The following is a 22,250-nucleotide window of genomic DNA, read 5'->3' as shown; positions in this document are numbered from 1 at the left end:
TTGGGTCCCACGCCATACAAAGAAGCCCAACTGGGCAGCAGATTGGAAACTGGTTAAACACTGAACACTTAATGGGCCAAAAGCCCATTTCGAACTGGGCTGATATGATCACCTGTTCATGGTGCGAATCTGAGATTAATGTTAGTAAAAGGATTGGGTCTTTAACCTTATCCACTCTAAGAGACCAAATTCAAATTAGATTTGAATCTGGTAACCTTCTGATAAGATCAGGAGTTAACTAACTCAATATGCAAATAGGATTAAGATTATCCCCTATCCAAATACTGATTTGGATTGGGATAACTCCCAAAATATTGGGAGGTTTCTTAATCAAGAAGAAAGAAGAGAAAAACCCTAACAGAAATATCAGATTTCGAACTAGGGGTTTTGTGTATGCAAGAGACACCTCCTGCAAATTGAGACTTGATCTCTCACAGACTCCAGAGAGAAGAGACAGTTCTACCCTCTTCATCCCTGGATTTCTCCTCCTCCAGTTGCCGCCATTCCTTGTTGGAAGATTGGATCTTTGCAGCAACAGGAAGTCAAGAAATTAGTTCTTGACAATAGTCTTGCAAGAAAGACCAAAAGATTCGGTGTTCAAGGTTTCTAGGGGATTCTTGCGAAGAATCCAGTTTGTAGGACGCACCCTGCTGGTTCCATTCCATCCACAGCTGTGTCATCTTCAACAGGAGCGGATCTTGGTTTCTTCTTTGGGCGTGAACACCAACTTTGGGAGATATTGTTTCTTCGGATCAGGTATTATCTTTCCTACTTCCTTTTGGTTCAGATCTGGTTTGATTATGGTTTAAGTAGAATCCTTGAATAATGTATTCTAAATTTAGGGAATATGATTCCTAGTTGGAAGAAGGTAGGAAATTTTTTTGAAATTCGCCCACCCATTCCGCACCCTTCATGGCATCCATTAGATGGATCCTACCATTCTTTCACCGTCGCCAGCTAGGAGTGACCGGACTACGCAACATCATTAATCAATAAATACTGTAATTAATAATACTGAAATTATTTAAAATATTGTAAAATATTGATAGTTATTAATATTGTAATTATTAAAAATAATTTTAATGAATTAATAATACTGTAATTATTTAATTACTATCAATGAGTAAAAATTGTAGTTGTTAATATTGTTTTTAATAAATTTTAGCTTATGTTATATTAATTAATAAATACATTATTTAATAATTTTTATGAATAAATATTGTTAATGACTTAAAATATTGTTAATTAATAAATATCTTATTTTTAACAAATATGATTAATACTATTAATTAATAAAATTTTTATTAATTATTAAAAATATTGTAAGTATTATTAATACTGGAAATTTTAAAATATAGTAATTATTATTGCTACTCCCTCCCTCCCTTTCTCTTTCTCTCTCTTAAATGTCTTTTTTAAATATAATAATGATATGCATTAAAATAAGAGGCCATTGAAAACCCAAATGTCTCTCTCTCATTATAATAGTGTGAAGCTTTATTGATCTAATTAATATAGGCAATTATTACTTTTTATATTTTAAAACAAAATAAAATAAAAATACAAAAAAAAATGAGAAAATTAATTGATAGCTTCCCTCAAAGGAGAGACATGTTAACGTATATGTACCGTCCAAGACGGTACATAAGCTGAAAACTAAACTATAAAATCCGTACAAGTGATGGAGATGTAAAGGCATGCTTGAGAGCTTTCCATACAATTGATGTTGTGGTTAAGGCACAGTTTTAGTCTGGGCTTGGCATGTTCTAGAAAGACGACATGCGGTCTATGTCGGGCACAACACAAATGTATAGGTCGTGCCGGGCTTGGATTTCCAAACCCATGGGCTGGCATGGCATGGCATGACCGAGTGGATTGTGCCATTTGTGGCCTGCATGCCGATATGACCCGACACAACCCAACCTGACCCATATATATAATTTTAATTTTCAATTTTATTATACTATTTTATTCCAATTGTATTATATATTTTTTTAAATTCATTTTATTATTTCATATATAAACAATTGTATACATCAAAATTCATATAAAATAAAAAAAATAAGTTTTTATTTCATCTTTTTATCTATTTTTAAATTTTCCTTATTTTTTAAACTTTTTAAAAAATATACCTCTCATGGATTGGCCTGGTCTACTATCCAACCTGACACAAGTCTCAGCCCACGGGCCAATCCAGCTCATGGAATGGCACAGCCCGGGCCTGTGCCATGAACCGAGCCTCTGATTACACTCTGATTACACTTTGATGGATCGTTTGGATCTGCAACTTCCTTGGCTGGGCATTTGACCGATCCATCAACTCTTCCTTCAATTTTATGTGTGCCAAAAATTGGGATGAATTCCATACAGACATATGCAATGATTATCAGTCAAAAGAAAAGTTATTTGTTTAGTAATCTTATGTTGAGGGTCTGTTTGGTTTATAGTCTGTTTGATTTATACAGGAATCAAATGGGAATTGAAATCAGTTGGAATAGAATTTCGTTCTAAGGGAGAGGGAAAAGAAAATACCCATTGACTCAAATAGTCAAATGGAAATTGTCATTCCAACAGAAATGGAAATGAGATTCTGATTCTACCCAATCAAACATTTAAAATTAAAAAATTCTAGACCCCTGACCAAATGGGCCTTTAGATTAAATTAATCTAATAATAAAAGTTCAATTGATGAAAAGAAAAGATAACTACTCAATCCATTTGATTGATTATCTTTCATTTTGTCATCCTGAAAAAGCCAGCTTGCCTGGTGAGAGAATTCACCGCAAAAAATAAATTATTTTATTTGTTTTCTTCTTTCCTTTCGAGTTTCGTTGCCAATGTAGATGCTTTTTTCTGCTTTTTTGTTTGTTAATCATCAATGTAAAGAACAATATATACGAGAAAGAAGCCTTAAATGTTTGTCGAGGACATAATGATGACGCAGCCTGTGGACCATTTTCCATGTTGCACGTATTTACTAATAATGAAAGGTGATTTAGCGTGACTAAGAGATGACAACTCAACCCGATAAATCTAAGTTCGCAATAATTGAATTCGGGTATTCAATCACCTCGGCATAGAGTCACCTCGGTATCAAGCCACTTTGCCATTCAATCCATTTTGGAACTAAAAGATTGAAGTATCAACTTGGGGCTACTGACCCAGACCACCACGTAACAATCCCGAAAGTCTCTCCAACAAACTCTGAACCTCACAGGATCACGCTGCAAAATGGCGGGCCTAATCCTCTCCCACCCAGATCGGGTGGAATTGATAATCTTTATTAGTTGATAACATTACCCCCCAATTAAAGTGGAAATGGATCCCGTCAAGACGAAGATCCCAAAACTGATCCGCAAAACCCGCGAGGGCTCAACTATATAAATGTACCAACCCCAATGACACAAGGTCAATCAAAAGTTGGGCGTAGTTTGCAGAGTTGTTTACCTTGCATTTCATCACCAGCAAGTAGACCTATTCATGGGCCGGGTAGCCTGATGGCCTGGCCGGCACCCTGGTCGGGCTTGGTCATGTAATTAGGCCTGCAGGCCTAACCTCGGGCCAAACACAGTACGCCCAACAATGTTTTGGGCTGGGCTTAGGCTTTGTCAAAAAAGCCCGGCCCAGTTTGACTCAACACTATATATTTCATAAAATATCTAATATATATTTTGTATATTATATAAAATATATAAATAATATAATATTTATTAAAATATATATTTATAATTTAATATATACATTTTTTATTATTTTCTTTATAATTTCTCTCTCTCTATTCAGCTGCTTCACTAGTAGTAACAAAATGGGCTAAATTTCTGGCTCGGGCTTTAGGCTTTTTATGAGTTCTGGGCTTGGTTTCAAGTTGTAGGCCTGATGGTTAGGCTGGGCTCGAGCTCAAGCCTTAGAAAATTCTGTTAATACAGAGTGAAAGCCCAGCCTGGCCTGGCCCATGAATAGGTCTACCATCAAGAAGTGCCCGAGGTCGTAGGAGAGCCTCTTCAACATGGTTCAGAGAGAAGGGGAGTCGATTAGAAGCTACATCAAGCGCTTCAACGACACCTGCCTATAGATCCCCGACTTAGACCGGGCGGTAAGACTCACGGCATCCAAGAAAGGAATAACTCACAAAGAGTTCAAATGGCATGTGGTGGCTAATAAACCTAAGGACATCACAGAATTCCTCAAGCTAGATAACGAGTTCATTGGAACCGAAGAGGAAATGAATCGGAAGATGAACAACCCGACAGAAAAAAGAAAAAGAGACAATGACAACGTAGGTAATGATGAGCACAAAAGAAGAGATAGTAACTCCTCGAGCAGGGGAGGAAACAAGTCTGAGAGCCGATCTCCTTCGCGATCTCGCAAGTCAGGTCGGCACTCTAGGACACCACCTATTGAAAGGACGAACTATACACCTCTCAATGCTAAGCGAGGAGAAATCTTAATGGCCATCAAAGACTCCTCCTTTGTTAGGTGGCAACAAGAAATCAGAACGTCTACTATCATTTCGACAGAGACCAAGGGCATAGTACAGAAAACTGCAGAAACCTCTGCGACGAGATAGAAGAGTTCATCTGCCACAAGTACTTGAAAAACTTTGTACAACAAGAATAAAGAAACTAGGTAGACCGACAAGCAGATCAGTAGGGGGACTAGAGAAGGAATGCCCCTAAGTCCAGCAACAAGCAGAACGAATAGCCGCTACGGTAGTTACCTGAGGAGAGACTGACCCGCGGGGTAATCAATATGATTACTGGAGGGTCCATCATCATAGGGTGTACTTCAGCAATCGGATGAACCTCAATCCACGAACTAGAAAATGAAGAGGAGAATTCACCAAAGGGATCCCGACTTGAAGACCCAATTTACTTCACAGAGGATGATGCGCACGGGATACAGTATCCTAATGATGATGCTTTGGTGATAAAACTGAGACTCAATGACTTCGAAGTCAAGCGCATCCTGGTGGACTCAGGTAGCTCGGCAGACATATTGTTCAAGGACACCTTCGACAAGCTGCAGCTCTAGAAAAGCGATCTAAAGCCGATAGATACTCCCTTGGTATGCTTCATCAGCGATCCCTTAGTCAAGCCAGTTAGACAGAAAAAAACGCAACCTCACCCTAGAATGCTGGAGGATAGTCGATGAAGAGGTCGGGAAGCTCTTAGCAGCTGATTTAATCAGGGAAGTCCATTACTTGAGCTGGGTAGTTAACCCAGTTCTGGTTAAAAAGGCCAACGGCAAATGACGCATGTGCGTTGATTACACCGACCTAAATAGAACCTGCTTGAAAGACAACTTCCAGCTACCCAAGATTGATCGCCTAGTGGACGTGACCTCAGGGCATGAGTTGCTAAACTTCCTGAATGCCTATTTCGGTTTCAACCAAATTAGGATGGACCCTGTCGATGAAGAAAATACTGCCTTTGTAACTGAGCTCGACTTGTATTGCAACAAGGTCATGCCCTTTAGAATAAAAAATGCCGGGGCAACTTTTCAAAGACTTCTAAACAAAATTTTTGAGCCATTAATCGACAATAAAGTCGAATGCTATGTTGATGACATGGTCATGAAGACCCAGTATTCAATTTTTTTCTAGATGATTTGCAAAGTGTTTTTCAAATTTTATGAAAATATAATATGAAATTAAATCCTAACAAGTGTGTCTTCGGGGTCACCTCGGGTAAATTTTTGAGCTATATAGTCAACCGACGTGGCATCGAAGCCAACCCGAAAAAAATAAAGGCCATCTTAGATATGAGACAACTCCGCAAACTAAAAGAGGTTCAAAGGCTAAATGGCCAGATAGCCGCCCTAAACCGTTTTATGTCTAAATCGGCAGAGCACTACCTACCCTTTTTTAAAAATGCCATAAAAAGGAGTAGAGACTTCGAGTGGACTGCAGAGTATTAGCTCACCTTCGATGAGCTAAAAAGATACTTAGCTAGCACCCCAGTTTTGACCCAACCCGAGGAAGGGAATGTATTAAAGTTGTACCTCTTTGCGAGTGGCGAGGTGGTCAGCTCAGTACTAATCAAAGAGGTAGATCAGGTCTAATGACCCATCTACTATTTTAACAAAGTTTTGTAAGACACAGAAACCAAGTACCTGGAGATCGAGGAACTAGTATACGTGCTAATCATAGTAGCTCGCAAGCTTTGTCCACACTTCCAAGTCCACACCATCGTCGTCCTCACCAACAAGCCTCTGAGACAGATCCTTCTCAAACCTGAGGTGTCTGACAGATTAACAAAGTGGGCTACTGAACTGATTGAGTACAACATTTGGTATGAACCTCGGATGGCTATCAAAGCCTAAGCCTTGGCCGACTTTGTGGAAGAATGCACGTTCAGTACCGCAACTCCCGAGTTGATCGAGCTTGAACAGATGATGGAAGCATCAACCAGTGTGGCTCTGGTCCCGATCAGAGCAGGTCCAATCTGGGATGAGGAGCCCTGGGTTCTCGATGTCGATGGCTCGTCCAACCAATAAGGAAGTGGTGCAGGAATAGGCAAATCAGTTCTCATGCCTAAGGCATAGACAGTTCGGGTACAAACTCTACTATGTCTAGCCCACCTCGGCATATAACGACAAGTTAATCGCCTTTGAAGTCGGGCCCAATGGCTCGGCACTAAGGGATAACCAACACCTGAGCGAGTAGGCCATGTGCAGACAGGTCAGGTATATACCCTACAGTGTCCACCCACCTCGGTATACAATCATGTGAAGTTACCCCTACTCGTAGTCCAACTAGTTAGCTTGATAGTTCGGGGTAACCAATACTTAAAAAAGTTTACTCTTATTTTTGGTATAATTTGCTAGTTTGGGAGTTATTTACACTTAAAAAATTTTTGCACAGAGATAGCCAAAATACTTGTATTTCATTGATGTAAAGTTTTGAGTACAAAAAAAAAGAGAAGAAAAAAGAGAAACTTTCACTATGAACCGATTTCAGAGGCTCGGGGTGTACATCATAAAGGTCCAAAAAGAGAAGCAAAAATCATGCATTCAAACTACCGAGCAAGTCGGTCTCCATGCGATCCTCCTCTGCATCCTCTTGACCTGATGGGCCCACCTCAGGGACTTCATCATTGCTTTCCTCTTCGGAGGAGCCGGGTTCTTCATTGGCAGCCTTCACCGTTTCGAGAGTGAGGTCAAACCTCGAAACAACTCCGAGGTCTAGTTCGGTAAACTTCTACCGCATCAGATATTTGCATAGCTTGAAGCCAGACCGGTATGTGCTCGATCCGTAGTTGACCTAGAGATTGTGGAACTCCGGAGACTCCTTTAAGCTTTCGATGGCACGCTTTCCCTCCTCAGCTCGCGCCTTTTGAATAGCGGTCTCAAAAATCTCGGTGCACTCTTTGATCATCGCATCGAGGTTTTCGTTCTCGCATTGGAGCTTCTCCTTCTCCTTAGTCAGTGCCAGGATAAGCTTCTATTAACTTTGAGCCCCTTTCTTAGCCTGAAGAACATCACCCTCAGCTAAGTCCAGCTTGCAGTAAAGTTTTTGAGCATTCTCCTCGGCTTCCTGAGTTCACCTAGCAAAAAGAAAGCAGAGGTAAGTACCCTTAAAAAGCGAACAAGGAAATGAAGTATAAAAGTAAAACACTCACCACCATACAATAGCTAATAGCGAAATACGGCATCCTTGCTCTTGAGGAATCCGAGCCGAGGGGTCATTATTCTCTCCTTCGAGAGCAAAGGTTGGGGCATGGAAGCTTCCAATTCGCGAGGCGGAGCTTCTTCGTCCTTGTCTTCGTCCAGGTCCATGATAGGAGGCTAGGGACAGACCTCCTCCTTCGGAAGTTCGGCAAAGATCGGCTTCGGCGCAATGACCTCGAGCAGGACAGGGGAAGAGGGACCGGCCTCCCAACGAGACTTCTTCGAGGCCTTCCTCTTTTTCCCTTTCTGAAAGCTCTTCAAAAGGTTCTCTGCATCAACCTCCAACATAGCTATTGCAAGAAAAAAATAAAAGGTTAGTCGCGAACTAAAAAAAATTCAAAGTAAAAAAGAATATGAGCACCGAGGTGGAGGCTTACCAGGAGGGCCCAGCCCAGCTTGCACAAGCTTCTCCTCAGCCAAGAAATCCCTCATCTCTAGGCCGAGATCCCTCCAGGAGTTAACGACTGCCCTGGTCTCTGCATCCAGCCTTAGCCTGGGGTCTTCAATAGCCACTCGCTAGTAAGTTGGGAAAGGCCACCCCTCAGGGTTTCGAACAAAAAAGTATCTCCTCTTCGAGGCCAGTATTTTGTTTAGGCTACCAAACAGGATTTTGAACCCAAGGCGAGGAGAGATGTAGTAACTCTGTCAGACATCCCTACGTAGGCAAGCGAAGTTCTTTTTGATTGAGCAGATCGAGCTAAAACGTCTAAGGACAAAGGTTGATTATACTTGTGGAATAGAGATTGTGCCCACTATTGTTCGGATGGAGTTCGGGTGTAATTGGTCGATGGTGATGTCAAAGAACCAAATTATTTCTATAATGAATGGATGGAGTGGGAATCGCACCCCAGCCGCAAGCTGCTCTTCAAAAACCACGAACTCATGGTGACCATGAACCCAAGGGTAACGACCCAAAGGATTATTGAAAACTAAGTTATCGGGAAGACGGTAACGAGCTACCAAGGACAGTAGCTTGTCCGAGGTCATAGTGGAAGACCCGAAGTCATCTAGATTCGGACCTCGAGAAGAAGACAGGACCCCCTCTCTAGAAGTTGGTCCCTCCTCCAAAGCTACAGGCTCCTCAAGCCGAGATGGCCTGACTTCGTATAAAGAGGTTTCTCCTAAAGGGCGAGGGGGGAACTACTTAGCGAGGAGCTAACTTCACTAGCGAGAGCCGAGGAGTGCACCTCGGCACCCTCAAGCCCACTAAAGTCATTAAGGAGCCTATCTATCCTAGCACTAGACATATTGAAACAAGAATAGAAAAAGGATTACAAACTAAGGAAGAAAAGATGAACTCACCTAAAAAAACGAAAATGACCTCGAAACACAAGGGGAGAAATGGAAAGATGAAGGACTCCGATGTGACCTCAAGAGAGCTCAATCATAAGATTTTTGGTGAAGAAGAGGGGCCTCTTGGCCCCCTATTTATAGCTCACCATGTGATGATCGACTCTCATGAAAACTGGTCATACGACACCCGATGATGAAATCGATTGAATGCACTCTTTAACGTCCGCAGAGTTTATAAACAGCATGATGTCCGTGCATACCTGGAATGCGACCTAGGTCATTGTTTGGTTGAACCAGGCCCGGCCAGCGGTTCGCCAATGTAGATGCTTTTATTTGTTTTGTTCTTTCTTTTGGAGTTTCGATGCCAATGTAGACGCTTTTTTTCTGCTTGTTGTTTTGTTACTCATTAATGTAAAAAACAATATATACGACAAAGAAGCCTTAAATGTTTGTCGAGGACATAATGATGACAGAGCCTGAAGACGAGTTGCCGTGTTGCACGTATTTACTAACATTTGGATCCATTAATTATAGTTGATATACCTTGATTTCCCCTTTCTTTTATTTGTTTCTTTATTAATTTTAGGAAATCAATAACTCAGTGGTAACAATGCGAAACTGCACTCATTTTCTTAGGCAGTCACATTTCAAAGACACCAATTTAGCTATAAATCCGTCAATGTTCTTATCTGAACTTCCACCTTCATCCACAGCTTCCCTGGCCAGATTCTTCCATTTTATGGCATTCTTCTTGATCTGTTTTCCTCTTTCTCCCTCCATGACTTCGACTATGCACCGCTCTACTTCTTCCCTACTTACAATCCCCTTATCATCAGGCCGAGCTCTGACTCCGATGCGCCATACATCCATGACAAGCTTCGCATTTGTGGTTTGGTCTGTCCACTGCGGCATCCCCACCATTGCTACGCCTGTGCTCAGTGCCTCCAGAGTTGAATTCCACCCACAATGCGTAATGAAGCAGCCTATTGCCTCGTGAGCTAAAACCTCCAACTGGGAGCACCATCTAACAATCAATCCCTTCTCTGCTGTCTCCATTAAAAACTCTCCAGGAAGTTTATCGTTCTGATCAGATCTCAACACCCATAAGAAGTAGGTGTTGCTCCTTCTTAAGCCCCAAGCTATTTCTTCAATCTGCTCCGCACTGAGAGCTGCCATGCTGCCAAACGACACATAAACAACTGATCTCGCAGCCCTCTTGTCCAGCCAGTTCATACAACTGCCCTTGTCTGGCTTGAAGAGATTCAGACCGTAACCTTTGTCACCTGCCACCCTTTTGTCTAGGTACATGGATGGTACTGCTGGTCCAATTGTTAGCAACGGCGTCGGCGAGCGTTTTGTCATCCACTCCACCACCTGATTGCAATTCAACAACATAGTGAATACGCTAGAAATTAAACTATCAATCAAGCTTTAATTGAATAATATTGTTTTCTCTGAGCGATCGAGCTAGTCTGTCATGAAATAAATCAAGTAGTGTTATTTGAAGGTTGTAGAGCAATTTGATACAATACATATACTGACCTCACTCTCTAATTCGTTGAAAGAGTTGACGAGAATCCAATCTGCGTTCTCCACATTAGAGAATTGGTTTAAGACCATCGTGGTGTACGCTGGATATGAGGCTGATACAGAAATTAAAGATGGCAGGTCCATAACTTCCAGTGGTGGCAATCCAGGAATGGAGATAATTGAGTCTGAAACTGAGACCTTGAGTACACCCTGATGGACATGGTTGTATATGCTGTTAACAGCACAAGATTGAGTGAAGAATGGAACTCCAAGTAAGCCAAACTGTTTGGCTACATCCAAAGCCCAGGGCATGAAGGGATCATATACAAGGCAATTGACGGGGTGGCCAGAGCAGTCTTGCTTCTTGATGAGTTCAGTCAAGGTTTGAGAACCCACTTCTTTAAAACTTGTGAGGTAGGCTTCAATACTTTGTGCTTGGACAAAACCCCCTTCATCATACCCATCAGAAACTGTCTGAACTTCAATGGAATCCAGTTCCATTTGCATAGATTTGGAGATGAAGAAGGTGGTTACAAGGGTGGCTTTAAGACCTTTGAAGGCTAAGCGCTTACAGAACTGCAGCATGGGATTGATGTGGCCTTGGGATGGGTAAGGGAAACCCAAAACATGGGCTCTATAATCTCTCTTTTCTTTCTCCATTCTTTTTCTCTGGTTTCTACCTCTCCCTTCTCTACAAAGTTTTACTACAAGATGGTCTCTTATTTATAGGATTAGGAATCCTTTGTATGACAAAGAAGTCTCTGGACTTTATTTTAAGGTGAAGTACTTATTAGTTCTATGCAGAGGTTATGATATACATCCCCTCTGTTTCTACTTCATTAAAATCATGAAAGATGCCCCATGGGCTGTTTGGGACAGTTTCATATTTCAACCTCTATATACAATGTTCTTTTTCTTGATTTTGAGAGGGGGAAAACCAAGAAACACATGTTCCTTTTTTAGATATATGGGGTACTAGGGTAAGTGATACCTATCTCTTACGTGCCAAAATAACTTTCCTACTTGTGGGGAAAGTTGCCAACACTTGAATGGGAGAAAAATGTCCCTTTATATATTGGACTTTTATGGCTAAAACGTTCATTACCTTATTTACATAGGAAATAAAAGAACATGGGTAAATGCACTTATCTGGGTAAGTCTTTCCTAGGAAACACTTTCCTAAGTAAATGCATTTACCCAGGTAAATAACTTACCAAAAAGCAAACAGTGCCTTAAATTAAAACAAGAAAACCAGACATAAGATACAAAGTGGGGTGAAAAAAAAAATCACCCATCACACCCCTCCCACAATAAAAATACTTGTTAATTGCATACTGTTAGACATTGTATGTCCTTATCTCCAATCAGAATGATGTACCTTATGACATTTAATGTAAATGAATAAAGTACATATATGATTCATGTTATTATGGTGTGTTTCTATGTAATACTCTTAACCTGGATACATATGAGACTCATGTTAGTTTAGAATCTTCACAGCAGTTGGTTGGGGTGGCTTGTCTCAGCTACCAGGGTGAGACTTGAGGTACACGCAGTGTGGGTTTTCTTGAAACCCTGAACCGGACCAGAATACCAGTATTGCCCTAGACCTTGGAGATTGATGGGAAAAACTGGAATGTTACACCTGACCCCTAGACTCGATTATGATACTGCACTAGGTGTCAGATTGGGCTGTCTTTGATATGCCAATCAGTGAGATCCTTAGAGGGGGTCAAAACCTGGGTATGTTGGGACAGTTTGAGAATTCATTTGAGTGGGTTATCATAGTGACATGATCATCCCCTTTGTCGCAATACAAGAATACCCAATTGGACAGAAGTTGGGAGGTTGAATGAGCACATGGACTTAATGGGCCTAAAGCCCTAATTGAATTGGTTTAATTTGATTAATTAAAGAGGGATGGTTCTAGGATTTAGATCAGTAGATAGGATAGAGAGTTATCCCTATCCACTCAGAGAGTCCAGATCAAAATAAAGATTTGGATTAGGAAACTCCTAATAAGATTAGGAGGGCTGATCTTTATCTGCAGATAAGATAAGGGTCTATCATTATCTCTTAAAAGAGAGTCCAGATCCAAATAAGATTTGGATTAGGAAACTCCTAATGGGATTAGGAGGAGCTCTCTTTAAGGTTATAAATAGAGGAGAAGGGTGAATCCCAATTCACCCAAGCTGATTACAGAAACAAGAGAGAAGACAACTCTAGTGAGACTAATGCCATCTTCTGATCTGGCCTCCTTCTATTGCTGCCGCCATTGCCAGTTCGATCTCCACCTATAGGAGTGATCAAGAAGCGTTCTTGATATCAGTTTTTGGTGAAAAATTGATCTGAAGTCATACTCACTCACCTTCATCGAATTCTTGCTGAAGAATTTGGTTCTTGCTGAAGAACCACCTGGTGATTCTGCTCCACCCTACGCTGTGTCATCTTCAGTGGGAGCAGTCTTTGGAATTTTCCTTGGGAATGAACACCTTCGTTGGGAGTTATTGTTACTCCATATCAGGTATGTCCCTCTCCTACTTTTTGTTTTCAGATCTGGTTTGGTTTAGGTTCAAGATTGATCATTGAAAATGCAGTTTTCTAAAATAGGGAATGTGATTCCCACATGGGAGAGAGAAATTTTTGAAATTTCGCCATACCTACCTGCAGGGTTCGGATATCCATATGATTGATCTCTCATCCCCTCATTGGTATCAGAGTCAAGTTCAAGTCTTTGAACAAAAAATAGATCAGATCTGAACCTACGTAAATGGGTAGAAGGCGTTCTACCCGGTTTGCGCAGATAATTGATTTTCTTGGAAATCAGTTCCCAATTAATGGGTTGTTGATCTGAAATTAAATCTTTATAAATCTAAATTATATTTAGAATGGTTCTTTATATTTTTCTTGATTTGTGGGTTGTTTGTACGGTGGAGATCGAAGTCTTTATTAGCGCAGCATATCAACGATTATGCAGTTCTTTTACTTTTGGTTTGTAATTAATTATTTTTTTTTTATTTTCTAGACTGAATGTATAGGAATTCAATCTGATGTAATATTAATAGAAAATTAGGGTTTTTCTATTTTATTTTATTCAAGATCGAAGTTGATTGCGCATAAGGAGGAGTTTTCGCAAATTGAGAATTCGCTATCTACGATTTGCAGTTTGTGAAACTGCAAACTGAAATCTAACATCTATTTTGTAGGTAGTAGATGTACGAACAACCCTAGTACTGATTTTTTATTGTCTTTAATTAGTAATTTGATTTCAGATCAATTCTTGAATTAATTCTTTTAAAAATTAAACCCTAGACCCATTCAGACCAGATTGGACCAAACTGGTTGGACCAAATCTGTGGTTCGATGGGGGCTGTTCTCAGCCCTAATTTCCCACTCTTGGGTCAATAGATTGATATTTAATTGCAAGACCAAATTTGGCCCATACCTATAAAGCCCAATTTTAATGTGTTAAAACTGCTTAAGCCCATTAACGGCAGAAAAGCTATATGGGCCGAACTGCTTAATGCTATTCAGCCCATATACATAGATGATATTAATCAGTAATATTGTGGATCAAATTGGGCTTTAATAATGGGCTTTACATATATTAATTGATTGAATCAATTTTATCCCTGCATGTGATGTATGGATGTGTGATGTGCAACGTTAATGGGCCATAAGTACTTGGCTCATGATGATACGATAATGGCTCTTGCGTACACCACGACTGAATGCACATCATTGCCATGGTGTCCTTAAGATCATTGAATGATCCTCCATTTGTGGTGGGCCCCACACCTCCCCTAAAGAGGAACCGTGCGGAACCCTAATTGTTTAAGGACCACTTAAATCTGGCTTTATGAAAGTCAATGGGAGCCACTTTGGTTTGACCTAAATTAAACTAGGGTGTAACTTTTTTTCCCTCCTAAAATATGGGTGCATGTGATAGCAAATTCATATGATGAGCTCTCTAAAAGCCTTCCATCATTAGCATGAAGATGGGTCCTTCAGTAATGAGAAAATGCACCATAAAATTGGGCTATCCATTTGCTGTTGGATCTGTTGGAATGTTTCATAAGATGATAGGGGCATCATAGACCGATGTGGGAGGGGCTTATCCTAAAATGGAAGACTCTCTCACGGTACCATGGCGTTCATGAATATGATGGATGAGTACTCACTGGATAGAAATGTTTAACCTAAAATGACAATGAACCTTGTCTGACAGAGGCCAAAGGGAAAGCTCATATGATGAGTGGATATGATCATTCATAGAAAGATGGTGGGGTTATGCAGCTGAAACAATTGACTCCATGCACCCTATGTGGTTTCCCACATTTCCAGAGACATAATTCGAAGTCTCCTTCATTGAGATAGGAGGGAAATCTCGGAGATGAATAAATGAGAATAGAACATAGATTAAAAGCCATATCTATGTGGATAACATGAATCAAATCAGGTTGTGGACTAGTGTTTGCTTTTATCAAAAATGGCAAACGAACAATTCGCTAAGCTGTTGGATGATAGCAAACTTAAGGGCCCAAACTATGCTGACTGATACCATAATCTTATGCTGGTCATAACCTTTGAAAAACTAGACAAAGTAGCTAAGAATCCCGCCCCGAAGTGTTTGGGTGATAGGGCTTCTAAGACCCGAAGGAGAGACTACTAGGAATGGGAAGAGAATAATTCCCTAGCCCACTGCTACATCATTTCCTCGGATAATCCGATACAATGATAGTTTGATCAAATCTAAATGTCCAAGGATATATTGGATAGTCTAAAGACAATGTATGAAGAGCAGAATCGTTCTACTCGTCAGAAGGTCTTGAAACAGTTCATGACTACATAGATGTCCAAGAACTAGCAGGTTCATGACCATTGTCTTCGGATGATGGGTTACATCAATGAATTTGAGGCTCTTAGATCCGGGCTTGACCATGTCATGAAGGTAGACGCCATCTTGAATTCTCTGCCTCATTATTTCAATCAGTGCATTATGAACTACAACATGAATAAGCTAAATATTAGCATCCAGGAACTCAAGAAGAAGATGAAGGCAAAGAAGAAGGCCTCAGAAGAAAGCTACCAAGTCTAAGTAGAAGAAAGACAGGGCATCAGATGCTTGTCACTTCTGCAAGCAGACCAGCCACTGAAAGAAGAACTATCCTCAATACTTGGAATCCAAGAAACAAGGTAATTTTGAATCATGTGTCATAGAAACCAATTTGTTGGTAACTTTTGCTTCTTGGTGTATTGACTCCAGGGCTTCGACTCATGCATGTAATCACTACAGGGGTTCAGGATAAGTAGAAGACTGAGTGACGAAGAAGTAACTCATTACTTGGGGACTTCTGCAAGTGTTGCAGCTACGACTATAGGAACCGTAAAGTTATTTTTCATAGAATGATCTATTGTACTAAAAGATTGTCTTTATGTATAGAATTTGAGAAGAAATTTGATTTCTGTTTCAAAATTGTGTGCGAATGGATATTCTATTCTTTTTGGTAATACGATTACTGTTAAAAGAAATAACAATTTCATCGCATACGGAGAACTTGAGAATGGTCTCTATGTTCTCCATCATTCTCTGGAAACTAACATAGCTGAAACTACGTCAGATAACATACCCAAGAAAAGAATTTGTGATACAGTTAATCCCACGTGCCTGTGGCATTACCGACTTGGCCATATCAATATAAATCGTATCACAAGGTTGGTAAATGATGGTCTTTTGGATTTTCTAATTGTAGAAGACCTTCCCATCTATGAACCTTACCTTTAGTGTAAGATGACGAAACAACCATTTAACGGTATTCAAAATGCCCATTTCTTGGAGGATGATTACATCCTGAACAATCATCGCCAGGAAGTTGTTCTTGATGAGGAGGGCGTAGGGTCAGTGGGAGATGTCCCACAAGTTCCAGGTAATGACCAACCTAGAAGATCTACCTGGGTTTCTAGGCCTCTGGTTCATCTCGGCTATGGCCAGGATAGTTACCTGGTGGAAGCTACGACCAGTGAGAAGGATCCCGTGACTTATACGGAAGCTATGTTGGACATAGATTCCCTGAAGTTGGTAGATGCCATGAGAGCTGAGATGGACTCAATGGAGACCAATGGAGTCTGGACTCTAGTAGATCCACCCCCTGGGGTAAAAGCAATTGGTTGCAAATGGATCTATAAGAGGAAAAAGGGCCCCGATGGTAAGGTTGAGACCTACAAGGATCATCTGGTGGCAAAAGGGTATACTCAGAAAGAGGGCATCGATTATGAGGAAACCTTTTCTCCGGGGGCCATGCTTAAATCCATTAGGATTCTACTAACTATAGCAACATACCATGACTACAAGATTTGCTAAATGGATGTCACAACTGCATTCCTGAATGGAGATCTTAGTGAAGATATCTACATGCAGCAACTGCAAGGTTTCATAGCTGCAGGTTAGGAACACATGGTATGTAAATTAAATAGATCCATATATGGACTTAATCAAGCTTCTAGTAGTTGGAACATCCAATTTAACTTTATTATCAAAAGGTTTGAAATTTCGCCCTACCTACCTGCAAGGTTCGACTATCCATATGATGGATCTCTCATCCCTTCACATACATATATAATACTTGTCTTAGTTTTGTTTCGGTACAAGTCAAAAATGTTAAAATTGATTGTATAACCTCAACTTATATCTTTACTCTTTATTATACATAAACCATTAGTGTAGGAATCTGAAATACAACATTTTTACATTTAGATTGTATTTGGTATGGGAAGGAGCGACAATTTGATGGTTTGTTGGCAGCAATTTTAACTAATAATAACGAGATAGGACTAGCATTCTTGGCTATGTAGGGGGCTGTGGAACCAATGATATACAACATTTTAGGCCCCATATAGACCATGGATCGATGCCAAATTCACGGGCAAAATGCAGTTTATAGGGGCTACTAGTTAGGCATATAAACAGATCAAATTCGAATCGGATTAAGCAATATCCGAATTCAAATCCGATTAGAGAATTTAATATCCAAATTTGAATTTGATTAAATATTCGAACATTCGATTAGATTAGAATTTGATTAATTAATTATTTTAGCTAATTAATCAATATATAAAATAAATATTTTATTTATATAAAGTATATAAATTATATTAGACATTTAAATATTTTATATATTATATATAAAAATAAAATAATCGGTTGAACTCAGATATTTATCGAATCGAATCAGGTCATATCTAAATTCGAAACCGATTAGCTATTTAGTATGAATAGGATATCCAAATTCAACAGATTAGGTATTCGAATTATCTGAATTTGATTTGATTATATTGAACCTCGAACTCAAAATCGGATTTTCGAATATCGTTGACACCTCTACTACTAATAGACTATTGGGGGACTATAATTTTAGATTTCTACGGTTGAGTGTAGTGTACTTCACCGTATATTTTATGACTGGCGAAAGGTGTTACATTGGTTTCACAGCTAGAGGTGTAAATAGGGTCATGCCGCTCGTGGCCCAGCACGGCCTGACACGGCGGTCCGCAGGCTGTGCCAGGTTCGACACGATCATGCAGGCCGTGTTGGGCCTAAGGTTATAGGTCCACGGGTCGGCACGACACGGCATGACCAAGTGGGCCATGCCACTCACGGCCCGCAGGCCGGTACGGCCCAGCACAGCCCACGGCATGGCCTGGCACGACCCATATATAGCCCACGGCATGGCCTGGCACGACCCATATATAGCCCATGGCATGGCCTGGCACGACCCATATATATTATTTATATATATTTATATAAATTATAATTATATAATAATATATAATATATTAATAAAATAAATATTTTTTTTAATTTTATTATACTAATTTATTTAATTATTATATATATAAGCAATTGTATACACAAAATTCATATAAAATTAAAATTTTAAGTTTTTTGTCAATTTAAAAAAAATATATATATGTTTGGCCCAATGCACGGCCCGACCTAGGCTTCCACAGGCAAGCTCGGCCCACAACATGGCACAGCATGACATGAGCCCGCACGGGCTTGGGCCGTGGGCTGTGCTAGGCCAACCCCCAAATTTTCCACTAGGGAGGGTGGCACAAACCCGATAGGGTTTGTAAATTTTAAACCTATAACCACACTCACCGGTTCTCAGGACAATTGGTTCTGACCCAATGGACCCAGTTATAATAAACCTACTATATATATATATATATATATATAGATCAACTATAACCTAGCCTAGTGCAAGTTAGGCTAGGTTATGTCAACTATAGGTAAACCAAATCCAACCGGAGTTGTGGAACACTCAACCATAACTTTAATCCCACCCAAAAGCTTTCGTTCATACTTTTCAACTTAAATATTAGCCTGATCCAACCCTTCTCGATATTTTCAACTTGTAGGCCTAGTCATTATACCTAGGGTAAGCATAGTTTGTTTAAAATTGAAAAACCAAACCAAAGCTTCAATTTTGTTCTTTAGTTTGTTTTTTTTCAATTTTGGCTCCTCAAATTTGGTTTTTGGGAGTTTGATAATCACATTTAAAAGTTTAGTTAATCAAATAAAACAAATTTATAAATATGTAATATATAATAATATTTGAATATTATCATATATTTAAAATAATATTATATAGTTATGTGTAAATAGTATTTAACATTAATATTTTTGTGTTCATTAAAAAACACAAACAAATTTGGTTTTAACTGAAATAATTGAATAATAATTTTGCTTCAGTAATTTTGATTTTGCAAAAATTCAATTTCAGGTCGTTTTCACATTAATACCATCAAATATTTAAAATTCAGTTTATTTGGTTCATTTTTTAATTGAACAAATAGAATAATCACCCCTAATGAACAAACTAGTTAATTAATTAATAATTACCAATAAAATAAAAATTATAACATAATAGAAAACATTATTAATTAATTAATAATGAATAATTAATAAACTAATATTAAACATTTAATTAATTAATAACTGTTATTGGGGTTGCTTTACCTACTATTTTTATTTTTTTACAACTAACCGATCAAATGTAAATATTTTCCACCTATTTATTTATCGATCATTACTACAATTAATGTATAAGTATTTTAATTATAATTAATTATAATATGCATACATTTATATATTCAAAATAATTTAATTAAAATGACAATATACTTAATATTTGAATATAAATTTATAATATTAATGAATAATTAATGAAAATAATTAATTAATTGTTTCAAAACATTAGTTATATTTGTAAAACTTAAAAATAAATAATTAATATTAAAACTATCACTTAATGTATAAAAATATTTCTATATGTATTATCAAATAAACTATAATTAATTTTACAATTAATTAATTTAAGAAATTATAAAAATTTAGAAATAATAATAATAATAATAATAATAATAATAATAATAATAATAATAATGATGATGATGATGATGATAAGTGGTAGTAGTAGTAGACTAACATTACTTAGCATAAACAACTAAAAATCAACTAAGACTAGGTGGAACCAATTCCAAACCGATAATAATCGGGACAATATATTCGTCAGGTTGAACCTGAACCATTGAATGCCCTATTTCTATGTAATACAAAATAACTTATATGTTATCTATAATATACATATAGTTAAATATGTGTGGGCCAAGTTAAGCCCAAGGTGGGTTTAAAGTATTAGGCCAATGCCCAATCGTAAAATTTGGGGATCTAATGAGGGCCCTAGTCTCAGTAAGGGCTTAAACGCAAAATCTAGGTCCAAGAGTGAAATCTTCCAACTCGCTAAAATGTTCACCCTTGTTTTATGGCAAAAATAGCAGGGTAAGGTGCCTTTAGTACTTTAAACACATGGGTAGCAAAAAGTTACCCAAGACCAATTCATTAGTAAATAGGGTTAGGTGTATGATCAAATTGTTTAAGGGTTGGGTCATGGTTTAATAATAATCTAACTAGCTAGTCTCGTCCAACTTTCTAAACATTGGTTAGTGTTATATGTTTTATTATATATAGAAAGAGAGAGAGAGAGAGAGAGAGAGAGAGAGAGAGAGAGAGAGAGATTTATTTATATTTTATTTTAGTTTTTCATCTCTCACAAATAAAAAAAAAGTTAAAAATTACACTTTGAAGTGAAAAAATGGTAAAGTGGTTGAAATAATTTATTAAACAAATTATTAGTTATTACTTAAGTAATAAAGTAATAATTAATAATTATTTATCTATACTATATAACTATTACTTTATTAATAATTTATTTATGAATTTAAATAATTTAGTTTAATTGTCATTATTATTTTCATTCATAGGTAATTAATTAATTTACTATTAGTGGTTTTCATATTTAGTTTATTATTTTATATTAATTATTAATTTACTTAAATAATTAAATTAATTTTTGATGATTAGTTTTAATTAATCAAATAATAGTTAACACTTATTTATTTCTATTTTAGAAAGTATTTTCTTTTTATTAATATGCTTATGAAATTATTAATTATTTATTTTCTAGTTTAATTATTATTTGTTAATTATTAATTATTAATTATTAATTATATTCATTTACTTTAATAAATTCTTAATTATTAATTTACTATAAAAAGTAATTATAAATAATAAATATTTTAAATGAATATTATATGATTATTATTTATGAGCTAGGAGTAAAATGATTGTAACTAAAGATGATTATAGCCACGGAATTTTAGTTCTCCTGGTTATTGTGATAAATTGCTCTTTAGCCATGGATAGAATAACTTTTAACCATAGACAAATTGTCCGTAGTTGAAGCTCAACTTTTGCTTTTGTAACTTATAACCACGGATACATTATAACTGTGGCTATAAATATCTTTTAGCCACAGACAAAAGAACTTTAACCACGAACAAATTGTTCGTAGCTAAAGTTCAACTTCTGCTTTTGTAACTTATAGCCACAGATACTTTATAACCATGGCTATAAATATCTTTTAGCCACAAACAAAATAACTTTTAACCACAAACAAATTCTTTGTAGTTGAAGCTAAACTTTTAACCACATACAAATTGTGCGTAACTAAAGCTCAACTTCTGCTTTTATAACTTATAACCACGGATACATTATAACCGTGGCTATAAATATCTTTTAGCCACGAATAGAATAACTTTTAACCACAGACAAATTGTTTGTAGCTAAAGCTCAACTTTTAGCCATGGTTTTGTTTGATCATAGCTAAAATGCCATAGCTATAGCCCCATTTTCCTGTAGTGTTATATTGTACAAATTACTCTATACACTGCGACAAACCCTATACAATTATATTCGAATGACACCCAAATTTGAAAGTAAAATAGAGAAGCAAGCACAGAGAATACACATATTTACGTGATTCAGCTTATAGGCTACGTCTATGGGCAAATGAAGAACACAAATCCACTACGTAGTTAGCTATGAAAAAGAAATTCAGAGTTGTATACTCAAACCCTCACTCACAGAAAACCCTAAACTCCAAATACCCCTAATGTCTCATTCTTCTCACTTAAGACAACGACCAAGTATACAAGAGAAGAAAAAAAAACTCCCAAAATACATAACTCTTTGAATTCGGTTTGACCCTACAAGCTGAATATAGACTGAGTCCAAACCCTACACTTTCACCACAAGTCACTATGAAATTTTGCCTTCTCATTTTTGTCAAATTAATTTGAAGTGGGTTCTGTAGAAACAGACCAATACAAGGAACATACAAAGAACAAGAGACTTTATT

At 37.8% G+C, this 22,250-nt stretch overlaps 1 protein-coding gene and 1 long non-coding RNA gene across 2 annotated transcripts; both read right to left on the bottom strand.

The window, feature by feature from the left end:
- Positions 1-6,865: 6,865 nt before the first annotated feature.
- On the bottom strand, positions 6,866-8,323 carry LOC148873423 (uncharacterized). Its single transcript, XR_016107411.1, has 3 exons — positions 8,046-8,323; positions 7,620-7,958; positions 6,866-7,544 (listed from the first exon to the last, which is right to left on the bottom strand). It is a non-coding gene; the product is annotated as an uncharacterized LOC148873423 (long non-coding RNA).
- Positions 8,324-9,456: 1,133 nt separating this feature from the next.
- Positions 9,457-11,368, bottom strand: LOC148873422 (UDP-glycosyltransferase 74F2-like). The gene is made up of 2 exons (XM_088970714.1): positions 10,504-11,368; positions 9,457-10,335 (listed from the first exon to the last, which is right to left on the bottom strand). Exons 1-2 carry the CDS (start codon positions 11,149-11,151, stop codon positions 9,586-9,588), a joined length of 1,398 nt encoding a protein of 465 aa, XP_088826840.1. The 5' UTR covers positions 11,152-11,368; the 3' UTR covers positions 9,457-9,585.
- Positions 11,369-22,250: the final 10,882 nt, after the last annotated feature.

This window comes from Nelumbo lutea, chromosome 1 (genome assembly GCF_056320005.1).
Source record: "Nelumbo lutea isolate HS-2025 chromosome 1, American lotus-T2T, whole genome shotgun sequence".
NCBI lineage: Eukaryota > Viridiplantae > Streptophyta > Magnoliopsida > Proteales > Nelumbonaceae > Nelumbo > Nelumbo lutea.
Note: the sequence above shows the minus strand (reverse complement) of the source record. Positions and strands in the feature narration are given on the sequence as shown.